The 21403-nt window shown below is 41.7% G+C and overlaps 1 protein-coding gene across 9 annotated transcripts in view; it reads right to left on the reverse strand.

The window, feature by feature from the left end:
- The window catches only part of nbeaa (neurobeachin a), a 908137-nt gene that overhangs the window by 631658 nt on the left and 255076 nt on the right, over positions 1-21403 (reverse strand). For all 9 annotated transcript variants that reach the window (XM_072262897.1, XM_072262901.1, XM_072262905.1 and 6 more), the window contains 2 exons: positions 16413-16565; positions 7175-7343 (listed from right to left, as the gene is read on the reverse strand). In XM_072262897.1, coding sequence (XP_072118998.1) covers positions 7175-7343; positions 16413-16565 — 322 coding nt within the window. The remainder of the gene's footprint in view (positions 1-7174; positions 7344-16412; positions 16566-21403) is intronic.

Below are 21403 nucleotides of genomic sequence, written 5' to 3' on the forward strand. Positions count from 1 at the left end.
GGGAAAAGACTGTCCATCCATCCTACTTCCAGTTTTGGTCTGCCATACACTAGGGAAAAGACTGCCCATCCATCCAACCTTTCCCTCCCATAATTTTAAGTATTTTTATAAGGTCTCCTCTCATTTTCAACATTCCAAGGAATAAAGACCTGGCATGGAGAATCTCCCCATATAACTCAGGCCCTCTATTCCTAGTAACATCTTTGTAAATATTTTCTGCAACTACTCCAATTTAACCACATCTTTCTTATATCAGGGTGACCTAAACCATACAAAGTATTCCAAGTGCATTATCAGCAGTAACAACAAAATGTTCCAACTGCTATACTCAGTGCCCTGACTAATGAAAGCCAGCGTGCTAAATATTATTTTTCACTACCCTTCCTACCTATGCACACTTTCAATAAATTATGCATCCCTCAATTTCATTAGTCTCCATAGTACCCTACCATTCACTGTATAATTTGTCCACTGGTTTTACTTTCCAAATTGGATCACTTCACACTTGCAGTATCTGCATTGAAATCCAATCCAACCCGCTTCTCTAACTGATCAAGATCCCCAGTAATAACCTTCACTATCAACAGCCTTCAAGGATGGGACTGTTAATTTCCATTAACAGAGAAATTGTTTGTAATTGCATTGTTAAGAAATTTTGTATTTGAAAATTTCAATCTTTGTGGCAAATTTAGTTTGTATCAATCTCACACTCATAGTAATTTCATGACATTGATACGTGATGGGGAAAATGGTGAAATGTGGTTTCACAAAACTAATCTCATTACAAGCAACTTTTGGGTACTGGCATTTCAAAACATCTGCTCCTTAACACAAGATAACATGCCATTTGCAGTTAAAACACTGTTGACAACAAAATCTAAACCATACATTTCTTGATGTGATGTCTGAGAGCGTGAAATGTAAGCCTTGAATATACCACATCAGATATTTGTGCCTGTCAACCTGATGTGCACAAACAGCTCCAGTGGCCACATTCTAAAAGTGCTAAATATCTAGTTAATGCAAAAATACATGTGAATAAAGGTAGAGCACAGGATGCGGTGCATATGGATTTTGGTAAGGTGTTAAGGTTCACCTTGGCAGGCTCATCTAGAAAGTCATGATGCATAGCATTCATGGAAATTTGGCTGTGTGGATTTAGAACTGGCTTTCCCAGAGAAAGCAGATGATGGTAGTAAGTGGACCATATTCTGCCAGGAAGCCGGCGACCAGTAGTGTTCTGCAGAGATCTATTCTGGGACTCCTATTCATTGTGATTTTTATAAATGACTTGGATAAGGAAATGGAAGGGTGCATTAATAAGTTTGCAAATTACGTTAGGTTGGTGGTGTTGTAAATAGTCATAGAACGCTGCCATAGGTTATAATAGGACATTGACAGAATGCAGAGTTGGACTGAAAAGTGAAAGATGGAGTTCAGTCTCGAAAAGTATGAGGTGGCACACTTTGAAAGATGGAACTTGACGGCTGAATAAGGTTAATAGCAGGATTCTTAGTAGTGTGAAGAAACAGTGGTTTTGGGGTCCAAGTTCATAGATCCATCAAAATTGCCATGCAGGTTGATAAGATGGTTAAGAGGTCTATGGTTGGGGGGTGGGGAGGAGATAGAATATAAGGTTCCTCGGTTATTTTGCTGCTCTATTAAATTCTGCTTAGTCTACAATTTAAGTGCTGTGTTCAGTTTTGGTTGCCTCATTATAGGAAGGATATAAAAGCTTTAAAGTGGGTGCAGAGGAGATTTATCAGGGTGCTGCCTGGATTAAATAATATGCTTCATCAGGAAACGTTGAGTGAACTAAGGCTTTTTTCTTCAGTGTGAAGGTAGATGAGAGTCAACTTGATAAACATATAAGATTATGAGAGGCAAAGATACGGAGGAGAGCCAGCACCTTTTACACTGGACGCAATGGCCGATACCAAAGAACATCCATTTAAGGTGTATGGAGGAAAGTTTTGGGAAGAAAGTGCTTTTGTTTTTACACAGAAAGTGGTATGTGCCTGAAACGCACTGCCAAGGATGGTGGTAGGGGCTGAAACAATAGGAACATTTAAGAGGCTCTTAGATAGGCACAGAGATGTAAGAAAATTGGAAGGTTATGAGCTGTGTGGGGAGAGAAGGGGATAGACTGATCTTGGGAGTAGATTTATATAGGTTGGCACAACATCATGTGCCAAAGGACTCATACTGTGCTGTATTATTCTATGTATTTTGTTCTATCTGCCATTCTCTCACCAAAAATAACAAGAGCTACATTTCTTGGGTAAGTGACTTCAAACATTTATTGACGATTCTTCTGACCCATTTCCATTTTCCCTATCCTGAAAATTGCAAATCTCAATCTTGATTTCCTTTTATTCCTTTTGTAGAACACCATTTTCCTCCACAATGTTCTACCAGTATTTCCAGTTTTAAACTTTAAGTTATAATCTTGCTACTTATGTATATAATCTCTATGTGGGCATTACCTCATCAAATTTATCTTACATTAAATATCATCAACTGCAGATCCATTCACAACTACAACAAATCAGTAAAAAGCTACATGACCAGCTTCTCTTGCTAGGTTACTTTCTGCATTTCACAAAACCACTTTCTTAGCTGAACATGCAACATAATAGTTAACATTCAAGAGAACTTATCCTCAGTCTGGTAAAACAAAAGTTTACAACCAAAGTCTCTTAAGAACAATTATAACAGTTACTAGTTCAACAAACTTTGCTTATGTATCTAGTTTTTGCATGAAGTGTTGGCATACTGGAGGTTCAAAAGCAGTCAAATACTGGATCCTTTTAACAATTTTGTTATTTTTTTCCTTCATCCTTATTACAATTCAGAAACAGAGAAGAATAAATAGTTTAAACCAATAGTTAACAAAGGACCAGAAAGAAGCACCATGTTGATGAATGTATATTCAAACCAATACAAGATTAATTGGAGATGAGCAGAAAAGATACAAAGATATATATCATTTTCCTATGGGATTACAAAATATATTTCACGTCATCTCAAGAAGAAAACCATACCCCAACACAACTAGCGTATAAAAATAAGCAGCAGAAAGAACAAGTTTACTCTTAATCCAGCACTGGCATGGACACAGTTACTGCTATTTTTCAATGCTCAAAATGCAGTGATAGAGACTATACAATTAGATTGAGCTACACTGCACATTATCACCATTATTTCTAATGAACTGTTGCAACTATTCCAAGTATTACAATATACCTCACAGGTCTCATTTTAAAATCTAATCTATACATTTTTGCAAAGTCAGCATAATCCTGACCAGTGATTTCTTACTTTCATTTGTATTTTAGATGTTACTTCTATATACCCTATGCTGCTCCAGTTAAATTCAACACAAAATCAACAATGATGCCTCAATTTTCAATGTTCCAAAGCAGAGTGAGGGAATACAAAAACCAGACTGGTCTTCTATTCCAGATCACTACAAAGATATCTCACTAAAAATTGCATGCACGGACAGGTGAAGAAAGGACTCCCTTGGCAATGATGCCCCACAGTCGAATAGCCCACCGATACTCACCTTGTAGGCTTACACATGAAGAACAGACCCTTGGGTGAGGTACCGGAGGGCTGCTGGTGCCTGTGGAACCATACCCCAGCATGAGTCACCACCTTCAGGAGAGGAGAGAAGGGGAGAAAATTGGGAAAAAAAATTCTTTAGCTTTACTCCATGTCAACATTGGAAGAGTAAAGTCTCACCATGTGACAACTATGCACAAATAACAGGCAGTGCAAAAGCACAGATAGTGTCACCTCACATTAGACGTCCTGAGCTTTTAGGTAAAATCCCGCCACTCACTCAAGCCTACTTGCCACTGTAATAAGACTTTTCATCTTAAAATGATGATGGTAAAATACCTGTCTTCTATAGACAGTAGCAAAATGGTTTATGGTCAACTGACAGATCTCCAGCATATGATGAAGGCTGTGCTGTAGCTTTGTTATGTCAAGTCAAAAAATATGCATTAATATCCAATCTCAAAACTGTGAAACTGAATGCAAAATAAGTCTAGATAGACAATCACTGAAATTAAATTAAGCCATTCCAAGCAGTACAATTAAGCAAAAGATCACGCTAGCTGCAATGACTTTAGAGGCCATTGTTGAGCATCTAATAATCTGCTATCAATACTTGAGCGATGTGGAAAAAATTAGTAGATCCATTTACCAACACTATTTATGTGCAGAGCAAAAATTTACTTTGCATGCGCAAATTTACAGCTTTGCAAATGAATTTTCCATTCGCAAAGACTCACTAAAACTGACTTTTGGCTTTCAGATCTGAATAATTAAGAAATTTCATTTTATTGATGTACAGTGCAGAAAAGGTCCATCTGGCCATTCAACCAGCGCGGCACAGCAACCCTCTGATTTTAATCCTAGCCTAATCATGGAACAATTTACAATGACCAATTAACCTACCAACCAGTACGTCTTTGGACTGTGGGGGGGAACCGGAGCACCTAGAGAAAACCCACACAGTCACAGGGAGAACATACAAACTCCTTACAGGCAGCGACAGGAATTGAACCCAAATCGCTGATACTGTAAAGCATTGTGCTAGCCACTACACTACCATGCCATCCCAGATCCTGCCAGAACAAAAAGGATGGCCTGCATGAATATTGTTGAGAAGTATATTCAGATCTAAATAGTTAAGAAATGCTGCAAAGCTTGCCAGAACAAAAAGTATAACCTGCAGGAGTATTCTTGGGAAAGTTTATTCAAATAATGGCTCTCAATAACAGGACAAGCTAGTTCAAACATTGCACTACTGAGTGAAAAAATGGTATGTCACCAATTTTAAAGGGAATGTCACAATAAGAGGGAAATAAAAATGCACAAAAATAAACCACCATGACAGTTGTCACAGTCGAAGCATCAACATATTAAAATGCAGCAACACACTAGGTTGCGGCAGGTATAAATTGAGGGGAAGGAATCTCAATGTTTAGGGATGACTCTTTCATCAAGTAACAGTAGCCAGCCACCAATCAAATATCCTATGGCAGACATAGCACAGTCAGAGCTTCATGGAAACAGTTAGATAAAGCAGTGCCAATTTACTTTAGTCCTCACTTACCTCAGTGGAATTTTATTCTAAACTCCATTGAGATTTTGAGACTCTGTATCAGGTACATGTCTATATCCAGGTGGTATTGTACAAATATTAGAAACTTGGTATAGTGCTATAAAAATATTACCTCACATGCTTGAAGTCCTACAGTTTATCCCCAGATATCTCAAAGGAGCAGTATTTCTATTTGGAGCAAATCCACTGGTATCAGTTAAGGTACGGGGGCAACAAAGAAAAAAAGGTGAATTTACGCAAAGGTTCGCAAGAACCCAAATGATCAGCAGAAAAAAAAATACATCTTGAAATTCAGCAATGGGTAAAAACAGTTAAATTCATACAGAATGTTCAACAAGAGATAACTTACTATGCAGTTCCTTTCTCTTTAAATAAAATGTTGCCTGCCCTCTCATCCCAACAACATGAATTACCTGAACATAATTTAAATTTAATGTTCTTATGCAAACTAACAGAAAATCACATGCAGGATCTTTGTGCTTCCACTTCCATATATTAATAAAGTTTCCATCAACTTCAGATGAGCTTGTTTCTCTAATCTCAATGCCTACTCAAAACTTCCAACAATACACAGAATGAAGAGCAATCAGTTAGGCCTGATCCTTTATAAACTGTTTGCGCCATTGTGTCATTTACGCTCTCCCAATAATAAATAACTAATAATAATATTTGAAATCTTTCTAGAATTCAACTAATTGGCCAGAAATATTTTCAAGATCACATCACATATTAGTTATATTGCTGCCAACTCAAAATTAATCTACCATTATCTAAAACCACTTATCAAAAGCTAACTTCATTCATCCCCAGGTTGTCAGACAATTTGTTAATTCAAAGATCAAACTACCAATTTGGCTTCAACAGCCCAGATAATTTCCCAAGCTCCTTTTTTATTGCAAGTGATACCATTCTCACTGTACTTATTGAACTTAATAGCAATACTTCAAGTGATAATAAATCAATGCTGCAACAATCACCTATGCAGAGCCAAGTGGAAGCTGATAGCCACTGACACATTATTCAAAGCTGACCATGATCAGTTTTCTCATCTGTCTTCCTAAACAACAAGTTGTATTTTATATGGTTCATTTAACATAAACAAGCTCCTCAAGGTGCTTCGTAGGAACACAGATGAACAACACATGACACCAAGCTGCCTAAGGAGATATAAGAACAGGTGATCAACAGAGTTCAAAGAGAGTTTTTAAGAATCAGCTTAGAAGAAAGAAAGGGGGATGTTTAAAAACCAGAAATCGGGCCATGGCAAATGAAGCTATGGACGTCAACAATGGAATAATTAAAATGGAAGACATTTCGGAAGCCACAGTTGAAAAAATACATACTTTGGAGGATTGGAGGATGTTACAAAGATGGGATGATATTCAAAACCCAACTTAAAACTGAGGTGCTGTCAGGAAGACATCCAATACAGGTCAAAGAGCAAGGTGTGGAATGAATTACACTGGGATAAAGTAATAGTGTCTTAGATTAACTTAAATTTACAGATGTTGCAAAGAGGGAAAGTGACCAAAAGAGCACTCAAATCACCAAGGCTAGGAGGTGACCAAAGCATGAATGAAGTTTCAATTAACAAAATAATCTAGAATTATGGAAATAAGCCACAGTTGGCATTTCTACTGCATTTATATACCTCAGTTCAGCACAACATTGTGATGCTTATGTTCTATGTAAATTACTTTCCAGCTGGTAAGGATACCTGGAATCCCCTTCTCATTTCTAATTGTGAAATGGAGTGAAGGGAACAGAGTTGACTTCTGGCTTATTTATCCATATTTCAGAGTATCAGAGTAGCAAATTAAGCCCCCATATTAACACGTTTTGAGGAATGTATCATGTGTCAATCAGATCTTTGAATATAATTTGTTAGAATACCAGTTAAAACAATTGCTGAAGCAATTGAGTGACATTGAGCAAATTCAAATGCCTCAAACTGCCAACATTAAAATATGAGAAGTAAAGCAAAACTTGTCTGTTAACCATAACCTTTGTAAAGAAGATTGATGTATTTCTTACCTTGGCCTTTGGAAGATATACCACTGCAATCAGATGGATTAATTACCCAGTAGTAATATTTGAGCGTATGCATTAGCTGCAGTACAGTGCCTACTCTACGGATAGTACTGTAGATAGTAGCCGTACCGATGAATTCAGCAGACAAATAAGTATATAGTGAAAGCTGTACCTGCAAGATAAATGTAGAAGTATCAATTGCTCAACCTGTTAAAAAGCATGCAATGAACATTTATTTGTCTACTACGTTAACTCATGAATGCTATAATACTAACGGATGTTATCTTCAATGAGAATGATGCAACTGCAACATAAAATTGCAACTGCAATCATAGGACATTTAATTTTTTGGATGGGTAAAATTAAATGCACTGGACAACAGATTTTTTCAAAAGTGTTTCTTTCTCAGATTTTTTTTGTTTACGATAGACCGCTTGAAGCTGAACAAAAATATAATTTCACACTACTTGTATCACATAGGAATCTGGAGAAACAAGAAATTAGCTTTTACTGAATATAATGTGTTTATTGCACAACGGTGCTGACACTTTGCAATAATTCAACTCAACTAGAAACGTTTTGTTGATGATTTTCATTTGTACTCCATGTCTGAGGCTTCTCACTTGAGTGTCCAACAATAATCAGACAACACTGATAGATTCCAGTTGCCCTGATACCATTTCTCCATGATGCAATGTCCTGGTGAAACCTTTCGCCATGCTCATCACTGACAGCACCAAGATTTGCAAGGAAGAAGATGCTTTAGTGACATGTTGCACTTTATGGTTTTGTATTCTTGAAGCATGTTTTCAACCAGTTGCACATAGTTTGGTGCTCTGTAGTTACTAAGAAAGTTTTCAAAAACATCCTTGAATGCCTTCCATGGGATTTTCTCTGGTCCCACTTGAAGTTCTTTGAATTGCCTGTCATTGCTGACCTGTTTGATTTGTAGACCAACAAAAAATGCCTTCCTTAATCTTGGCAGCAGTTATTTTGACGTTTTATGAATTGAAATAACAAATATAGGTGATTGTGGCGGCTCGACCACGCAGCAAGTGAACCGGCTCCAGCAGTTGCCGGCGAGCCCACAGCCAGCGGCAACCGAGAGGACTCTGAGTGCGGGGCAGACCTCAGCCCGGAAGCCGACGTCGCTTCTGCCCCACAAAGAGCAGGGTTGCTGGGAGCGGGTTACTGAAGCACACGCCAATTCAAACAGTAAACAGTTCAACCCGACCCTGCTCGAGTCAGTGTGTTGTTTTCACTCGTCGCGTATCAGCGCAACTACATTGGTGACCCTGACGGTCCAACAGCATTTGGACCCAACATGAACGACTCGGCTCTGCAGAATGCAGTTTCCCTTAAACTGCCAACCTTCTGGACCACCCAACCCCTGGTCTGCTTGGAGCAAGTGGAGGCCCAGTTCCAGGTTAGGCAAATTGTCTTAGACGCCACCAGGTATTACTATGTGGTGGGCGCCCTCGACCAGGAGACAGCGGGCGCCGCGTTATCAACTTTCTGCGTCAGCCCCCAGCAACAGACAGGTACGAGGCACTCAAGGCCCTGTTAATCCGCACGTTTGGCCTCTCCCGCCACAAATGGGCCGCGCGGTTACTACATATGGACGGCCTGGGCAAACGCGCACCATCAGCCCTGATGAGTGACATGCTAGCACTGGCAGACGACCATAAGCCTTGTCTGCTTTTTTGAACAGATCTTCTCGGAGAAAATGCCAGAAGACATCCGCCTCCTGCTAGCAGTTGAAGACTTCAAAGACCCACTCGGGGTGGCTGCCCGCGCAGATAGGCTCTGGCACGCCAAACAAATTCGCGGAACCACCATCGGAATTAGTGCTGCGGCACGGCCGAAAGCTCAGACCTCCCACACCCCAGCAGCGGAGCACTGAACACCCACACCAAGGGACGGCACCACTTCTGAGTCTTGGTGTTTGTATTGTCAAAGGTGGGGTTCCGGGGCCTGCCGCTGCCAACCGCCATGCTCGTTCCAGGGAAACGCCAGGACCAGCCGTCGCTAATGGCTACAGCGGCTGGTCACCATGATAGCCTCCTCTACATTTGGGACAAGCTCTCCGGGCGAAGATTCCTGGTGGACACGGGGGCGGAAATCAGTGTCCTACCCCCCTCAAGCCACGATACCTGATCCAGAAGAACAGGACCAGAACTTATGGCAGCCAACAGCAGCACCATCCGCACCTACGGCACAAGAACCATCCCCTTGCAGTTCGGTTCCAGCCGCTTTACATGGACATTTACACTGGCCGCAGTGTCACAGCCATTGCTAGGTGCAGACTTCCTCCACGTGCACTGCCTGCTAGTGGATTTGAAGGGGCAACGATTGGTCGTTGCGAAGACGTTCCAGTCTTTCTCCCTCGGTGAGGCCAGGTTACTGGCCCCGCACCTGGACTCTGTCACTTATTCCGACAACGAGTTCACCAGAGTGTTATCGGAGTTCCCATCTATCCTCATGCCGCAGTTTTCCTCAACAAACCCCAAGCACGGCGTGATGCACCACATCCCCACACAGGAACCTCTCCTTCATGCCTGGGCCCGCAGGCTACCGCCCGACAAGCTCCGCCTCACGAAGCAGGAATTCAAGAAGATGGAGGAGATGGGGATTGTGTAGCATTCCAACAGTCCATGGGCCTCCCCACTCCATATGGTGCCCAAGTCCGCGGGAGGGTGGAGACCGTGCGGCAACTATCGGAGGCTGAATGATGCCACCACATCCGATCGCTATCCGGTACCTCACATCCAGAACTTTATGTGCACGGGGCGCACATCTTTTCAAATATTGACCTGGTCCGAGGGTATCATCAGATCGCAGTCCACCCGGATGATGTACCCAAGACGGCCCTCATTACCCCCTTTGGCCTGTTCGAGTTCCTCAGGATGCCGTTCAGGCTCAAAAACGTGGCGCAGACTTTCCAGCGCTTGATGGACGCAGTAGGGTGAGGTCTGGACTTTCTGTTCATCTACCTGGATGACATACTTATCGCCAGCCGCTCCTGCCAGGAACATCTAGCACATCTATGCCTGCTCTGCCGCTGCCTAAGCAACTACGGCCTGGTTATCAACCCTGCCAAGTGCCAGTTCGGCCTATCCGCCATTGACTTCTTGGGACACCAGATTGACCGCCATGGAGCTGTTCCTCTGCCGGCGAAAGTTGAGGCAATCCGAAATTCGCCAGGCCCAGCACTGTTAAAGGCCTGCAGGAATCTGTTGGGATGGTTAACTTTTACCACCGTTTCCTGCCCTCAGCGGCCCGGATCATGCAGCCCCTTTTTGACTTGATGTCCAGCAAGGTCAAAGAGGTCTGCTGGACAGAGGAGGCGAAGGCAGCTTTCGAACAAGCCAAGAATGAGCTAGCAAATGCCACGCTCCTAGTCCACCCCCGGGTCGACGTCTCCACTGCCCTCACTGTGGATGCCTCCGACACGGCAGTTGGCGGCATGCTCGAGCAGCTCATCTAAGGTCAGTGAAAGCCGCTCGTCTTCTTCAGCCGGCACCTACGTCCCCCGCAACTTAAGTACAGCACTTTCAACAGGGAGCTGCTGGCCCTGTACCTACCATCCGGCACTTCAGGTATTTCCTGGAAGGGAGAGAGTTCATGGTCTTCACAGACCACAAGCCTCTCACTTACGCATTTGCCAAAGTGTCGGACCCGTAGTCGGGCCGCCAACAACGCCATCTGTCGTACAACTCGGAGTTTACCACCACGATCAAGCACATCTCCGGGAAGAAAAACATGGTAGCAGACGCGCTGTCACAAACCTCCGTCCAATCAGTGCACTCTCTGTCTCCGGGGGTGGATTATGCGGCATTAGCTGAGGCGCAACGGCTGGACAGCGAGATGCCGGCATACTGAACCACAGTCTCAGGACTCCGCCTCGAAGACATACCCATTGAGCCCGAAGGTAAGAAGCTCCTTTGCAATGTGTCCACCGGGCAACCTCGGCCCATTGTCCCGACCACTTGGAGGCGCCGCATTTTTGATACCTTGCACGGTTTAGCCCGCCCTTCCATCCGGGCGACCATCCGGCTGATCGCAGACAGGTTTGTGTGGCACAGCCTATGCAAGGAGGTCGGGCACTGGGCCAGGACATGCACACACTGTCAAACCTCCAAAATCTAGAGGCACGTGAGGGCCCAACTGCAACCCTTCCAGCCGACACATAGAAGGTTCGAACATGTCCACGTGGACATCGTCGGCCCACTGCCAGTTTCAAGAGGAGCGAGATACCTGTTCACCATGGTGGACAGGTTCATGAGGTGGCCGGAGGCTGTTCCACTCGCTGACACGGCCACTGCTTACCATCCGCAGTCCAACGGCCTGGTGGAGCGTTTCCACAGGCACTTGAAGTCGGCCCTGATGGCACGCCTCCAAGGGCCAGACTGGGTTGACGAACTCCCCTGGATGCTGCTTGGTATCCGTACTGCACCCAAGGAGGACCTGGCCACATCATTGGCCGAACTGGTTTACGGTGCTGCTCACAGTTCCCAGTGAGTTTGTGGCAGCACCCCGTGGCCCAGAGGACACACCTGCTGGAGTCCTAACTAAACTCCGGGAGGGGCTTGGAACACTTGCTCCAGTCCCGATGTCCCACCATGGAACAACACTCTCTTTCGTGCCCAGAGACCTACAACAGAACAAGTATGTTTTCGTTCGCCGAGGCACGCACAGACCACCCCTGCTGCGACCATACGATGGACCCTACAAGGTGGTGCACCATAATGGAGTGACCTGCATTCTCGACATCAGCGGTCGGGACAAGACTTTTACCATTGACCGTCTCAAACCGGCGCACCTCGACCTTGAACGCCTGGTTGCAGTACCACCCCCATGACGTCGAGGCCAGCCACCTAAAATAACTGAGAGTGTGTAGGCTCTGCACCTCCTATCGCCAGTTCGGGGGGGGGGGGGGTCATGTGGTGGCTCGACCAAGCAGCAAGCGAACCAGCTCCAGCAGTCGCCGGCAAGCCCACAGCCAGCGGCAACCAAGAGGACTCTGAGTGCAGGGTACGCCTTGGCCCAGAAGCCGACGTCGCTTCTGCCCCGCAAAGAGCGGGGGTTGCTGGGAGCGGGTTACTGAAGCGCACGCCGATTCAAACAGTAAACAGTTCAACCCAACCCTGCTCGAGTCAGTGTGTTGTTTTCACTCATTGCGTATCAACGCCACTACATGATATTTTAAAAAAAGTGTATGACAGAGAAATTTCATAGCAATTTTCATGCTCAGCAGCCCAAAGTACTCAAGAAGCAAAATCATTCTTGTCCAATGCTTTTACTTAATGCTATCCTATAAATACAATGGTACATTATTGAGATAGAATGTCTGAACATGTAATATTTGAAACATTCAAAAATAGTTTCAAGATAGACAGATAAAAAGAAAAGAAACGTTGAAACTTAACATAAGAACAGAAATAGTAAAAAATATTTAGATCTGTCAGCAGTGGAGCAAATAAAATCAAACTAAAATGTTTTGGACATAAATCCTTCAGTGGCAAACTATTCATCCACTGATTTGAATGGGAGATCCCAACATAGAGTTAAGGATGAAAGATGCAAGTTGTTTTATTTTCTTATTTAATATCATTTCAATCACTTCTATTTATTAGCATTTATTTATTAGCTTTGTACACATCAATTAAACTCAGCTCCCTTAGTTCCAATAAACTTATCCACTCTGCTCACATCTGAAGTTTTTCAGTCCTGCCAATATTTTCAAATCTTCTCTAGACCCTCTTCAGTGCAGTGATAGATGTATTTAAACTGTATTCAAAACATCACTACAATTCTATTTAAACATCTTTGTGCTAATGTTCTGTGCTGTAGGTAATAAAGGAAAGCACAGACAAAGCTCTCCCTACCACTGAGTACGTTTACATGGAGCGTTGCCACATAAAAGCAACGTCCATTATCGAGGATGCCCACCATCCAGGCCACACCACAACCATCCATAAGTCCCGAGCTTTTGGCGATCAGCGTGTCCTGGGTTCAATGCCAAGGACTGAGGCACAAGGGCATAAGTTAGGAAGTCGAGGCACATCAGCTGAAGCCAAGCCTGCGAATCCCTAGAGTCTTCTGAGGAGGTCGAAGCTGTAATGTCTGTCGGCTAAGTCAGAGTCTGCTGGAGATAGAAGGCCTGTCCTGAGTCAAACAACTATGTATGTGCATGGGTGACAGGGAGAATTGGGGCTTATTTTGCTATTGTTTTTGTGCTGTTGTTGTATTCTGTGCTGTTCTGCAGAACACTGTGGGTATGATATGTTGACACCAGAATGTATGACAACACTTGCATGCTGCCTCAGCACACCCTTGGTTGTCTTGGTTGTTGACAGAAATGACGCATTTCACTGTATGTTTCCATGTACACCTGATAAACTTGTATCTTGAATTGAGTAGAAGGTACAGGAGGCTTAGGTCCCATACCACCTGGTTCAAGGACAGTTATTACCCTAAAAACATCAGGCTCCAGACCAATGTGGATAACTTCACTCATCTCAAATTGGAACTGATTCCATAACTTCCTGACTCACTTTCAAGGACTCCACAACTCATATTCTCAGGATTATTTATTTTCTATTTGCACAATTTGCCTTTGCACATTAGTTTGTCAGACTTTATGTACATTTTTACATAAATTCAACTGTATTTCTTGATTTTCCTGTAAATGCGTCCAAGAAAATTAATCTTAAAGTAGTATATGGTGACATACACAGACTTCAATAGTAAAATTAGTTTGACTTCCTTTACCACTTACTAACTGTCCTGCTAACATGAAGGATCTGTGAATGTGAAATTCAGGATCCCTTAGTTCCCCCACATTGCTCAATACCATTCTACTTACTATGCATTCTCTTACTTTCCTGTGCCATTCAAATTGTAGTACTTCATGTTTCTCTAGATCAAAGTCCATTATTTTTCTGCTCAAATAACCAAACTAGCTATATAGTCATGCAGACAAAAGTTATGCTCCTCACTATAAACCACAGGCCACTACTTAAATATCATTTGTGAAGTTCTTTATTTTGGATGTACATATAAGCCTAAAACATTAATATATATTAAGACAAGCAATGAACGAAGTACTGAGCCCTGCGGAATGCCACTTGTAACTGCCATCCAGTCACAAATCATTATGCTTTGTTTCCGGCAACCAAACAAATTTTAGTTCAATTATGTCACTCACCTCTGAATCCAATAGGTGGCTACCTTCCTAACCAGCATGTCATGTGGGGTTTTGTCAAAAGCCTTGCTAAAATCTACAATGAATCTTTCAAATGTACTGCCCTTGTTTGGTCTGCTTGTTACCTCCTGAAAAAGTTTGATCAAGTTACTCAGGCTTTACTACCCTTCAACACCACCATTTCAACTATCGCAAATTAATCTACATCTCCTGCATAAAAGTTTACAGGTCCTTCGTAACTGATTTCAATAATACCTCTATTGAAAATTACCTGACCTGCTATTACTTGTTTTATGTGTTCCTTGCTTTTCAAAGCAATGCTGCAATGTTAACAATCCTCTAGGATCAATCTCACTCTTCTCCATGGGAATATATTTCAGTGAATCCCTCAAACTCCTTCTTGAATGCTTTTCATTGCTTTCAAACTAGCTTATCTAAAAAGAGTTAATCAAGCGTTTCAGCAGAAGATGTGCTGAGGGTGGAACTAAAGCAATATTGTGGAAAAAGAAATCTTTACATGTTAATTTTCTTTTATTAATTAATTTGAAGAATTAACTACAACACACCTAAATTAGTCCAGAATCTCAAATAACATATCTTTTCTCCCCCCATGCATTTTTGTTAGCTTGGCTGTGCTGGGAAGGCAGAATTTATTACCGATTCTAAACTACCTTTAATAAGGTAATGTTAAGTCAGCTTCTGGCACCACTGTCATCCTGCTAGTAAAGATATTCTCATAGTGCTGTTGAAAAAGTTGCTTCAGGCATCACCCCTGTAAATGATGGACTTGCAATATATTTCTAATATAGAATAAAGTATGTCTCTACGGGAAACTTGCAGGTAATGATTTTCTCATATTCCTACTCTCAAGTTTTTGTTGACTGTGGTTGTTGAGTTTGGAGACACTATGAGTGTATCCTGCACAAGTAACTGCTGAACATTCTGTAGATTGTTCATGTTGCTGTAACTGTGTTTTAGTGATACTGGTAATGGATGTTTGAGTCAAAGATTGTGCAAATCATGCAGACTGCTTTGTCCAGGATAATATTAAGCTTCTTGTAAGCTGCTGGAGTTGCACTCAGGCAGATTAAGCATATGCCATCATACTCCCTACTACAGTAGTTGAAGGTCCTTGGAATGTCAGGAGATGAGCCACTCATCAAAGAGACCCAGTCTCTGGCCAGTACTTGTCATTCAGGCAGGGAGGTAGCTAGCCCAATTGAGTTTCTGGTCAGGGATGTTCTGCAGTAATGGTGAGGAAAGTGGTGATGATAATTCCATTCAATCATAAGGTTCAATAATTAAGACCTTTTTTCTTGCTGGAAATAGTCATGGCCTGGGGACTTTATGGCACAAATGTTATTTGCTACTTATCAATCCATACCTGAAAGTTGCCTTATGTTTTGTTTCTGCAAGCATGGGGATGAGATACTTAAGTTTACTGACAGGTTTTGAGTAGAACTTTATTATACAATTATCAGTGAGCATCCCCACATTTGACCATATAATGGAAGAAAGGTCACTGAAGAAGCACTGCAGTAACATTTTATGACTGGTTGATCATCGGAACTTCTGATTGAACACTGTTGCAAAGGTTTAATTTTGGTGATGGCTTATGATAAGCCCATATTCATGTTTAGAGACAAAGAAAAACAGGTTAAACTGTTAACAATCCTCTGGAGAAAATGAACAGGTCAAACAAGCTTGATGTTGGAAGACTTTGACCTGAAACAATGACAATTCCTTTCTTTCTGCAGATACTGCTCAGCTTGCTGAATTCCCCCAGCACTGTGTTGTGAACTTCTGCCCCTGAATGATCCTCACTAAATCCTGGAGATAATGTGCATTTTCCAATAATGCAATTAAACAGCCTTTCATCACCCACAAATGAAAATGAGTTTAAATCTCTTATCTTGCAAAGGAGTTGAAAGTAGGGCCAACACATGGATATTGTGCAGAAGAGTTGTAAAATAAAGACTCAAGGAAGCATTTCATACAATATACATTTTTTTCCCAAATGTACTAAAATCATACCTTCGCAGGAGTATGAATCCAGATAGCAGGATTAAATAGAATATGATCACACAACTGCTTTAATAAGGGTGCTCCATGAGTCAAACCATCCAGATATTTAGCAAAGGATAAAAATTGTTCAAGAACAGCACGTGTTATGTGGACTCTGGATGACTATCAAAGAAAAAAAAAGAGAACATGTAAAATTACTTAAGGTTCTTGAAAGTGATGATGTTACAAATGTGTATTCTACATAATCGTATTTTTAACAATGTAGAATCCAAATTAATTCTGGGTAACTGGGAATTTCAAACCACTGACAATTTAATAGATTGTAAAAAGTATCAGGTTAATTATCTTTTATATGTAAACCAGGTTCCTGCCTACATTATCCATTCTGAAGCAGGCCTTTGTCCTGAAATACCAACAATTCCCTTCCCACCACAGATGCTGCTCGACCTTGAGTTCTTCAAGCAGAATTTTTGCGGCTCCAGGAAACTAGAGGTATCAATTACACTGGAAGGAGTGTTCTTCAAATTTCCACAAACCTTTCCATCAGTTAAGTTCAATTAACCCATTTAATTACCAAAGACTTTTCTGAAAAAGTGAATAAATACTTCTTTATCATTAAGGCTTTGGTGATCCATAATTATATACGCCTTAACTAAATCTCCCTTCAGCATCCTTTGTTCCACAGAAAATTACCACAACTGAAATTCCATACCTCAGCAATATCCCCATATATAACTGCACTCTTTCTCTCACTATCACACCTTTTCTAGTCTGGTGTCTAGAGTTACATGCAATACTCTCCCTGAAACAGTTATAGCTGTCAACTTTAATATTCTATCACTCAGTGATTAAAGAAGATATTCTAATTATCATCTCATCCACCTATTTTATAACTTTTAGTCATCAGAGCAGAGCTACATTCTTTAGTACTCTACCATTTATCGTACATTCCCTTACTTTGTTCCCACCCTCACTAACCCTCAACCAAATACATTATCTTATACCTCTCCTGAATGAAATCATTTGTCACATCTCTGCTGCACATAACTATTTTTTTTAAATATCTTCCAGAAACATAGAAACTTTTCCTTCACTGTTAATGTTGATATGATCAACAAATTTCTTAATTATGGCTCCTATATTTAAGTCAAAGTCATTGCAATTTTATAAAACAAAGGGACTAATGTTGAAGTGTTTGGAACTCCATGGCAAGGACTCTTATGTCACTAAAATCCCAATTACTCTTCATTTAAATTCACCCAGCTACTTTGTTTAATCCAGCCTATCCTTTTTTTGTATTTTAGTCTTCTCTCTTTTATTTGCCTCAAGAATCTGCCATGCTGCTCATTGTCCAACACCTTGCTAAAACCCATATGGACTAACAACAAATGTTCTGTCTTCATGTGTCAGCATGCCCAAAGCATAGAACATAGAACATATACAAGACAACACAGCAACAGTTCCTTCGTCCATGATGTTGTGCGAAACTAAACCAATCCCTCTGCCTATAAGATGTTCATATTCTTTCATCCTCTGCACATTCATGTGAGCAGAGCTTTTTAAATGCCTCTTAAGAACCTCCTAAATGCCTCTTTTGTATTTGTCTTTACAATCACATTCCAGGCACCCACCACTCTGTAAAATATTTGCTCACACATCTCCTTTGAACTGACCACCTGTTACCTTAAATGTATGCCCTGTAGTATTAGATGTTTTGACCCTGGGAAAGAAAAAAACTGGCTGTCTTCTCTATCTATGCATCAAAATATATTATAAACATCCCTAAGGTCTCGCTGCAGGCTTTACCACTTGAGAGAAAACAAACCAAGCTAGTCCAACATCCAAGAGCACATGCGCACTAATCCAGGGAGCATTTGGTAACCTCTTCTGCAACCACTCCAAAAGCTCCACATTGTTCCTATAATGGAATGACCACAATTGAACACAATACTCCAGATGTAGCCTAACTACAGTTTTATAAAGCTACAATATAACTTCCCAACTTTTGAACGGTATTCCCTCCCCCACCCCAGAAGTTTTCAAATTTTAGCATTTTACAACACTGAATCAGAGAGGATTTAATTTGGCTTTTTTGATGCTGAACAACAGAGAAGTCTCTTTCATGTCAAAGTGAAAATAAATTCTGACAATATGATCTAAATTGGCTATAGTTATTAAATACAAAATAATTGATTGCATTACTTACCCCCATCAAGTCAGTATCTGGTAAATGCGCCTTTGACAGTAATTATAACCTTCAGTCTGTGTGGATAGGTCATTATCAGCTTTGCACATCTGGACACTGCAATTTCCCCCATTCTTCTTTACAAAACTGCTCAAGCTCTGTCAGATTGCATGGGGATCATGAGTGAACAGCCCTTTTCAAGTCCAGCCACAAGTTCTCAGTTGGATTGTGATCTGGACTCTGAATTGGCTACTCTAGGACATTAACATTATTGTTTTTAAGCCATTCCTGTGTAGCTTTGGCTTTATGTTTGGGGTCACTGACTTCCTGGAAAACACATTTTCTCCCAAGTTGCAGTTCTCCAGCAGGTTGCATCTTGTTTCCCTCCAGGATTTCCCTATTTTGCTGCATTCACTTTACCCTTTACCTTCACAAGCTTTCCTGGACCTAGTGCAGTGAAGCATCCCCACAGCATGATGCAGCCTCCACCATACTTCTCGGAAGGGATGCTGTGTTTTTGATGACGTGGGGTATTTGGCTTATGCCAAACTAAGTGTTTAGTCTGATGGCCAAAAAGCTAAGTTTTGATTGCATCAGACCATAGAACCTTCTTCCAGCTGACTTCAATCTCCCCTACATGCCTTCTGGCAAACTCTAGCTGAGATTTCATGGAGATTTTTCTCCCCCATCTCAGCAACTGAAACTTGTAACGCCTCCAGAGTTGTCATAGGTCTCTTAGTGGCCTCCTTCACTAGTCCCCTTCTTGCACGGTCATTCAGTTTTGAGGACAGTCTGCTCTAGTCAGATTTACAACTGTGCTATGTTCGTTTCATTTCTTGATGATTTGACTTAACTGTACTCCACTTTTTGCGGAGTCGCTTGAATGGTGTAATTTTTGCCAGGAGTTGGACCTTCCTCATACAGGGGTATTTTTACTACAATTAATTGAAACACTTTGACTGTATACAGGTAATCACCTCAATAATAAGCAAGTGCTTTGAGAGGCTGGTCAAGGACTACATCTGCAGCATGTTACCACTCACCCTGCACCCCCTGCAATTTGCCTACTGACACAACCGATCAACAGATGACATAATAGCCACAACTCTACATACTGTCCTTACACAGCTGGAGAGGAGGGATACTTATGTGAGAATGTGTTTCTTAAGACTACAGTTCAGCATTCAACACTATAATTACCTCCAGGCTTGACAGGAAGCTCAGAGACCTCAGTCTTCACTCTGCCTTGTGCAGCTGGATCCTGGACTTCCTGTCAGATCGCCAGCAGGTGGTAAGAATGGGCTCCCTCACCTCTGCCCCTCAATATAGGAGCCCCTCAGGGCTGTGTCCTAAGCACCTCTCTTTTACTCGTTGCACACTCATGACTGTGTCGCCACCCACAGCTCCAATCTGCTAATTAAACTTGCTGACGACACTACACTGATTGGCCTAATCTCAAATAATAACGAGGCAGCCTTTAGAGAAGAAGTCATCACCCTAACACAGTACAGTCAAGAAAACAACCTCTCCCTCAATGTCGCAAAAACAAAGGAGCTGGTTGTGGACTACAGAAAAAATGGAGACTGGCTCACCTTATTGACATCAATGAATTTGGGGTTGAGAGGTTGAACAGTTTCAAGTTCCTTAGTATACACATTACCAAGGACCTCACTTGGTCTGTACATACCGGCTTGTGGTGTAAAAAGCACAACAGCGCCTTGTTCACCTCAGATGGTTGGAGAACTTCAGCATGAGTCCCCAAATCCTAAGGACTTTCTACAGGGACACAATTAAGAGTATCCTGGCTGGCTGCATCACTGTACTTCCCTCAATTGCAGGACTCTGCAGAGAGTGGTGCGGACAGCCCAGCGCACCTGTAGATGTGAACTTCCCACTATTCAGGACATTTACAGCAACAGGTGCATAAAAATGGGCTTGAACGATCATTGGGGACCCCAGTCAACCCAACCACAACTGTTCCAGCTGCTACCAACCAGTAAACGGTACCGCAGCATAAAGGCCAGGGCCAACAGGCTCCGGGACAGCTTCTTCCATGAGGCCATCAGACCGATTAATTCACGTTGACACAATGTATTTCTAGGCTATATTGATTGTTCTGTTGTATATCTTACTGTACATACTATTTATTACAAATTACTATAGCTCGCACATTGCACATTCAGACGGAGATGTAATGTAAAGATTTTCACTCCTCATGTATGTGAAGCATCTAAGAAATAAAGTCAACTCGATTCAATTTATTTAACTAAGTATATGACTTCCAGGACCAAATTGGCTGCACCAATGGTGTGTCATATTGAAGGGGGTGAATACTTATGCAATCAATTATTTTGTGTTTTACATTTGTAATTAACTTAGATCATTTTGTAGAGATCATTTTTCACTTTGACACAAGAGCGTCTTTTTCTGTTGATCAGTGTTAAAAAAGCTATAATAAATCCACCGCAATTCCATGTTGTAAAACAATAAAACTTGAAAACTTCCAAAGGGGGGTGAATATTTTTTTTATATGCACTGATTATGCACTCTTTACCACCCTATAAACCTGTAAAGCCACTTTCAAGCAGCTATGGACTGATAACCCAAGATCATTCTTTGCATCAACACCACTTAACAGTTTTCCTATTATACTGTCCCTTTATATTTGATTTCCCAAAGTGCAACACCTCACATTTGGCCAAATTAAACTCCATTTCCCAATTCTCTGTCCACATCTGAAAATTATCTATACCCGCTTTATCCTTTGACAACATTATACATTATCCCCAATTCCATCCATCTACATTTTTATCCA

This window comes from Mobula birostris, chromosome 7 (genome assembly GCF_030028105.1).
Source record: "Mobula birostris isolate sMobBir1 chromosome 7, sMobBir1.hap1, whole genome shotgun sequence".
NCBI lineage: Eukaryota > Metazoa > Chordata > Chondrichthyes > Myliobatiformes > Myliobatidae > Mobula > Mobula birostris.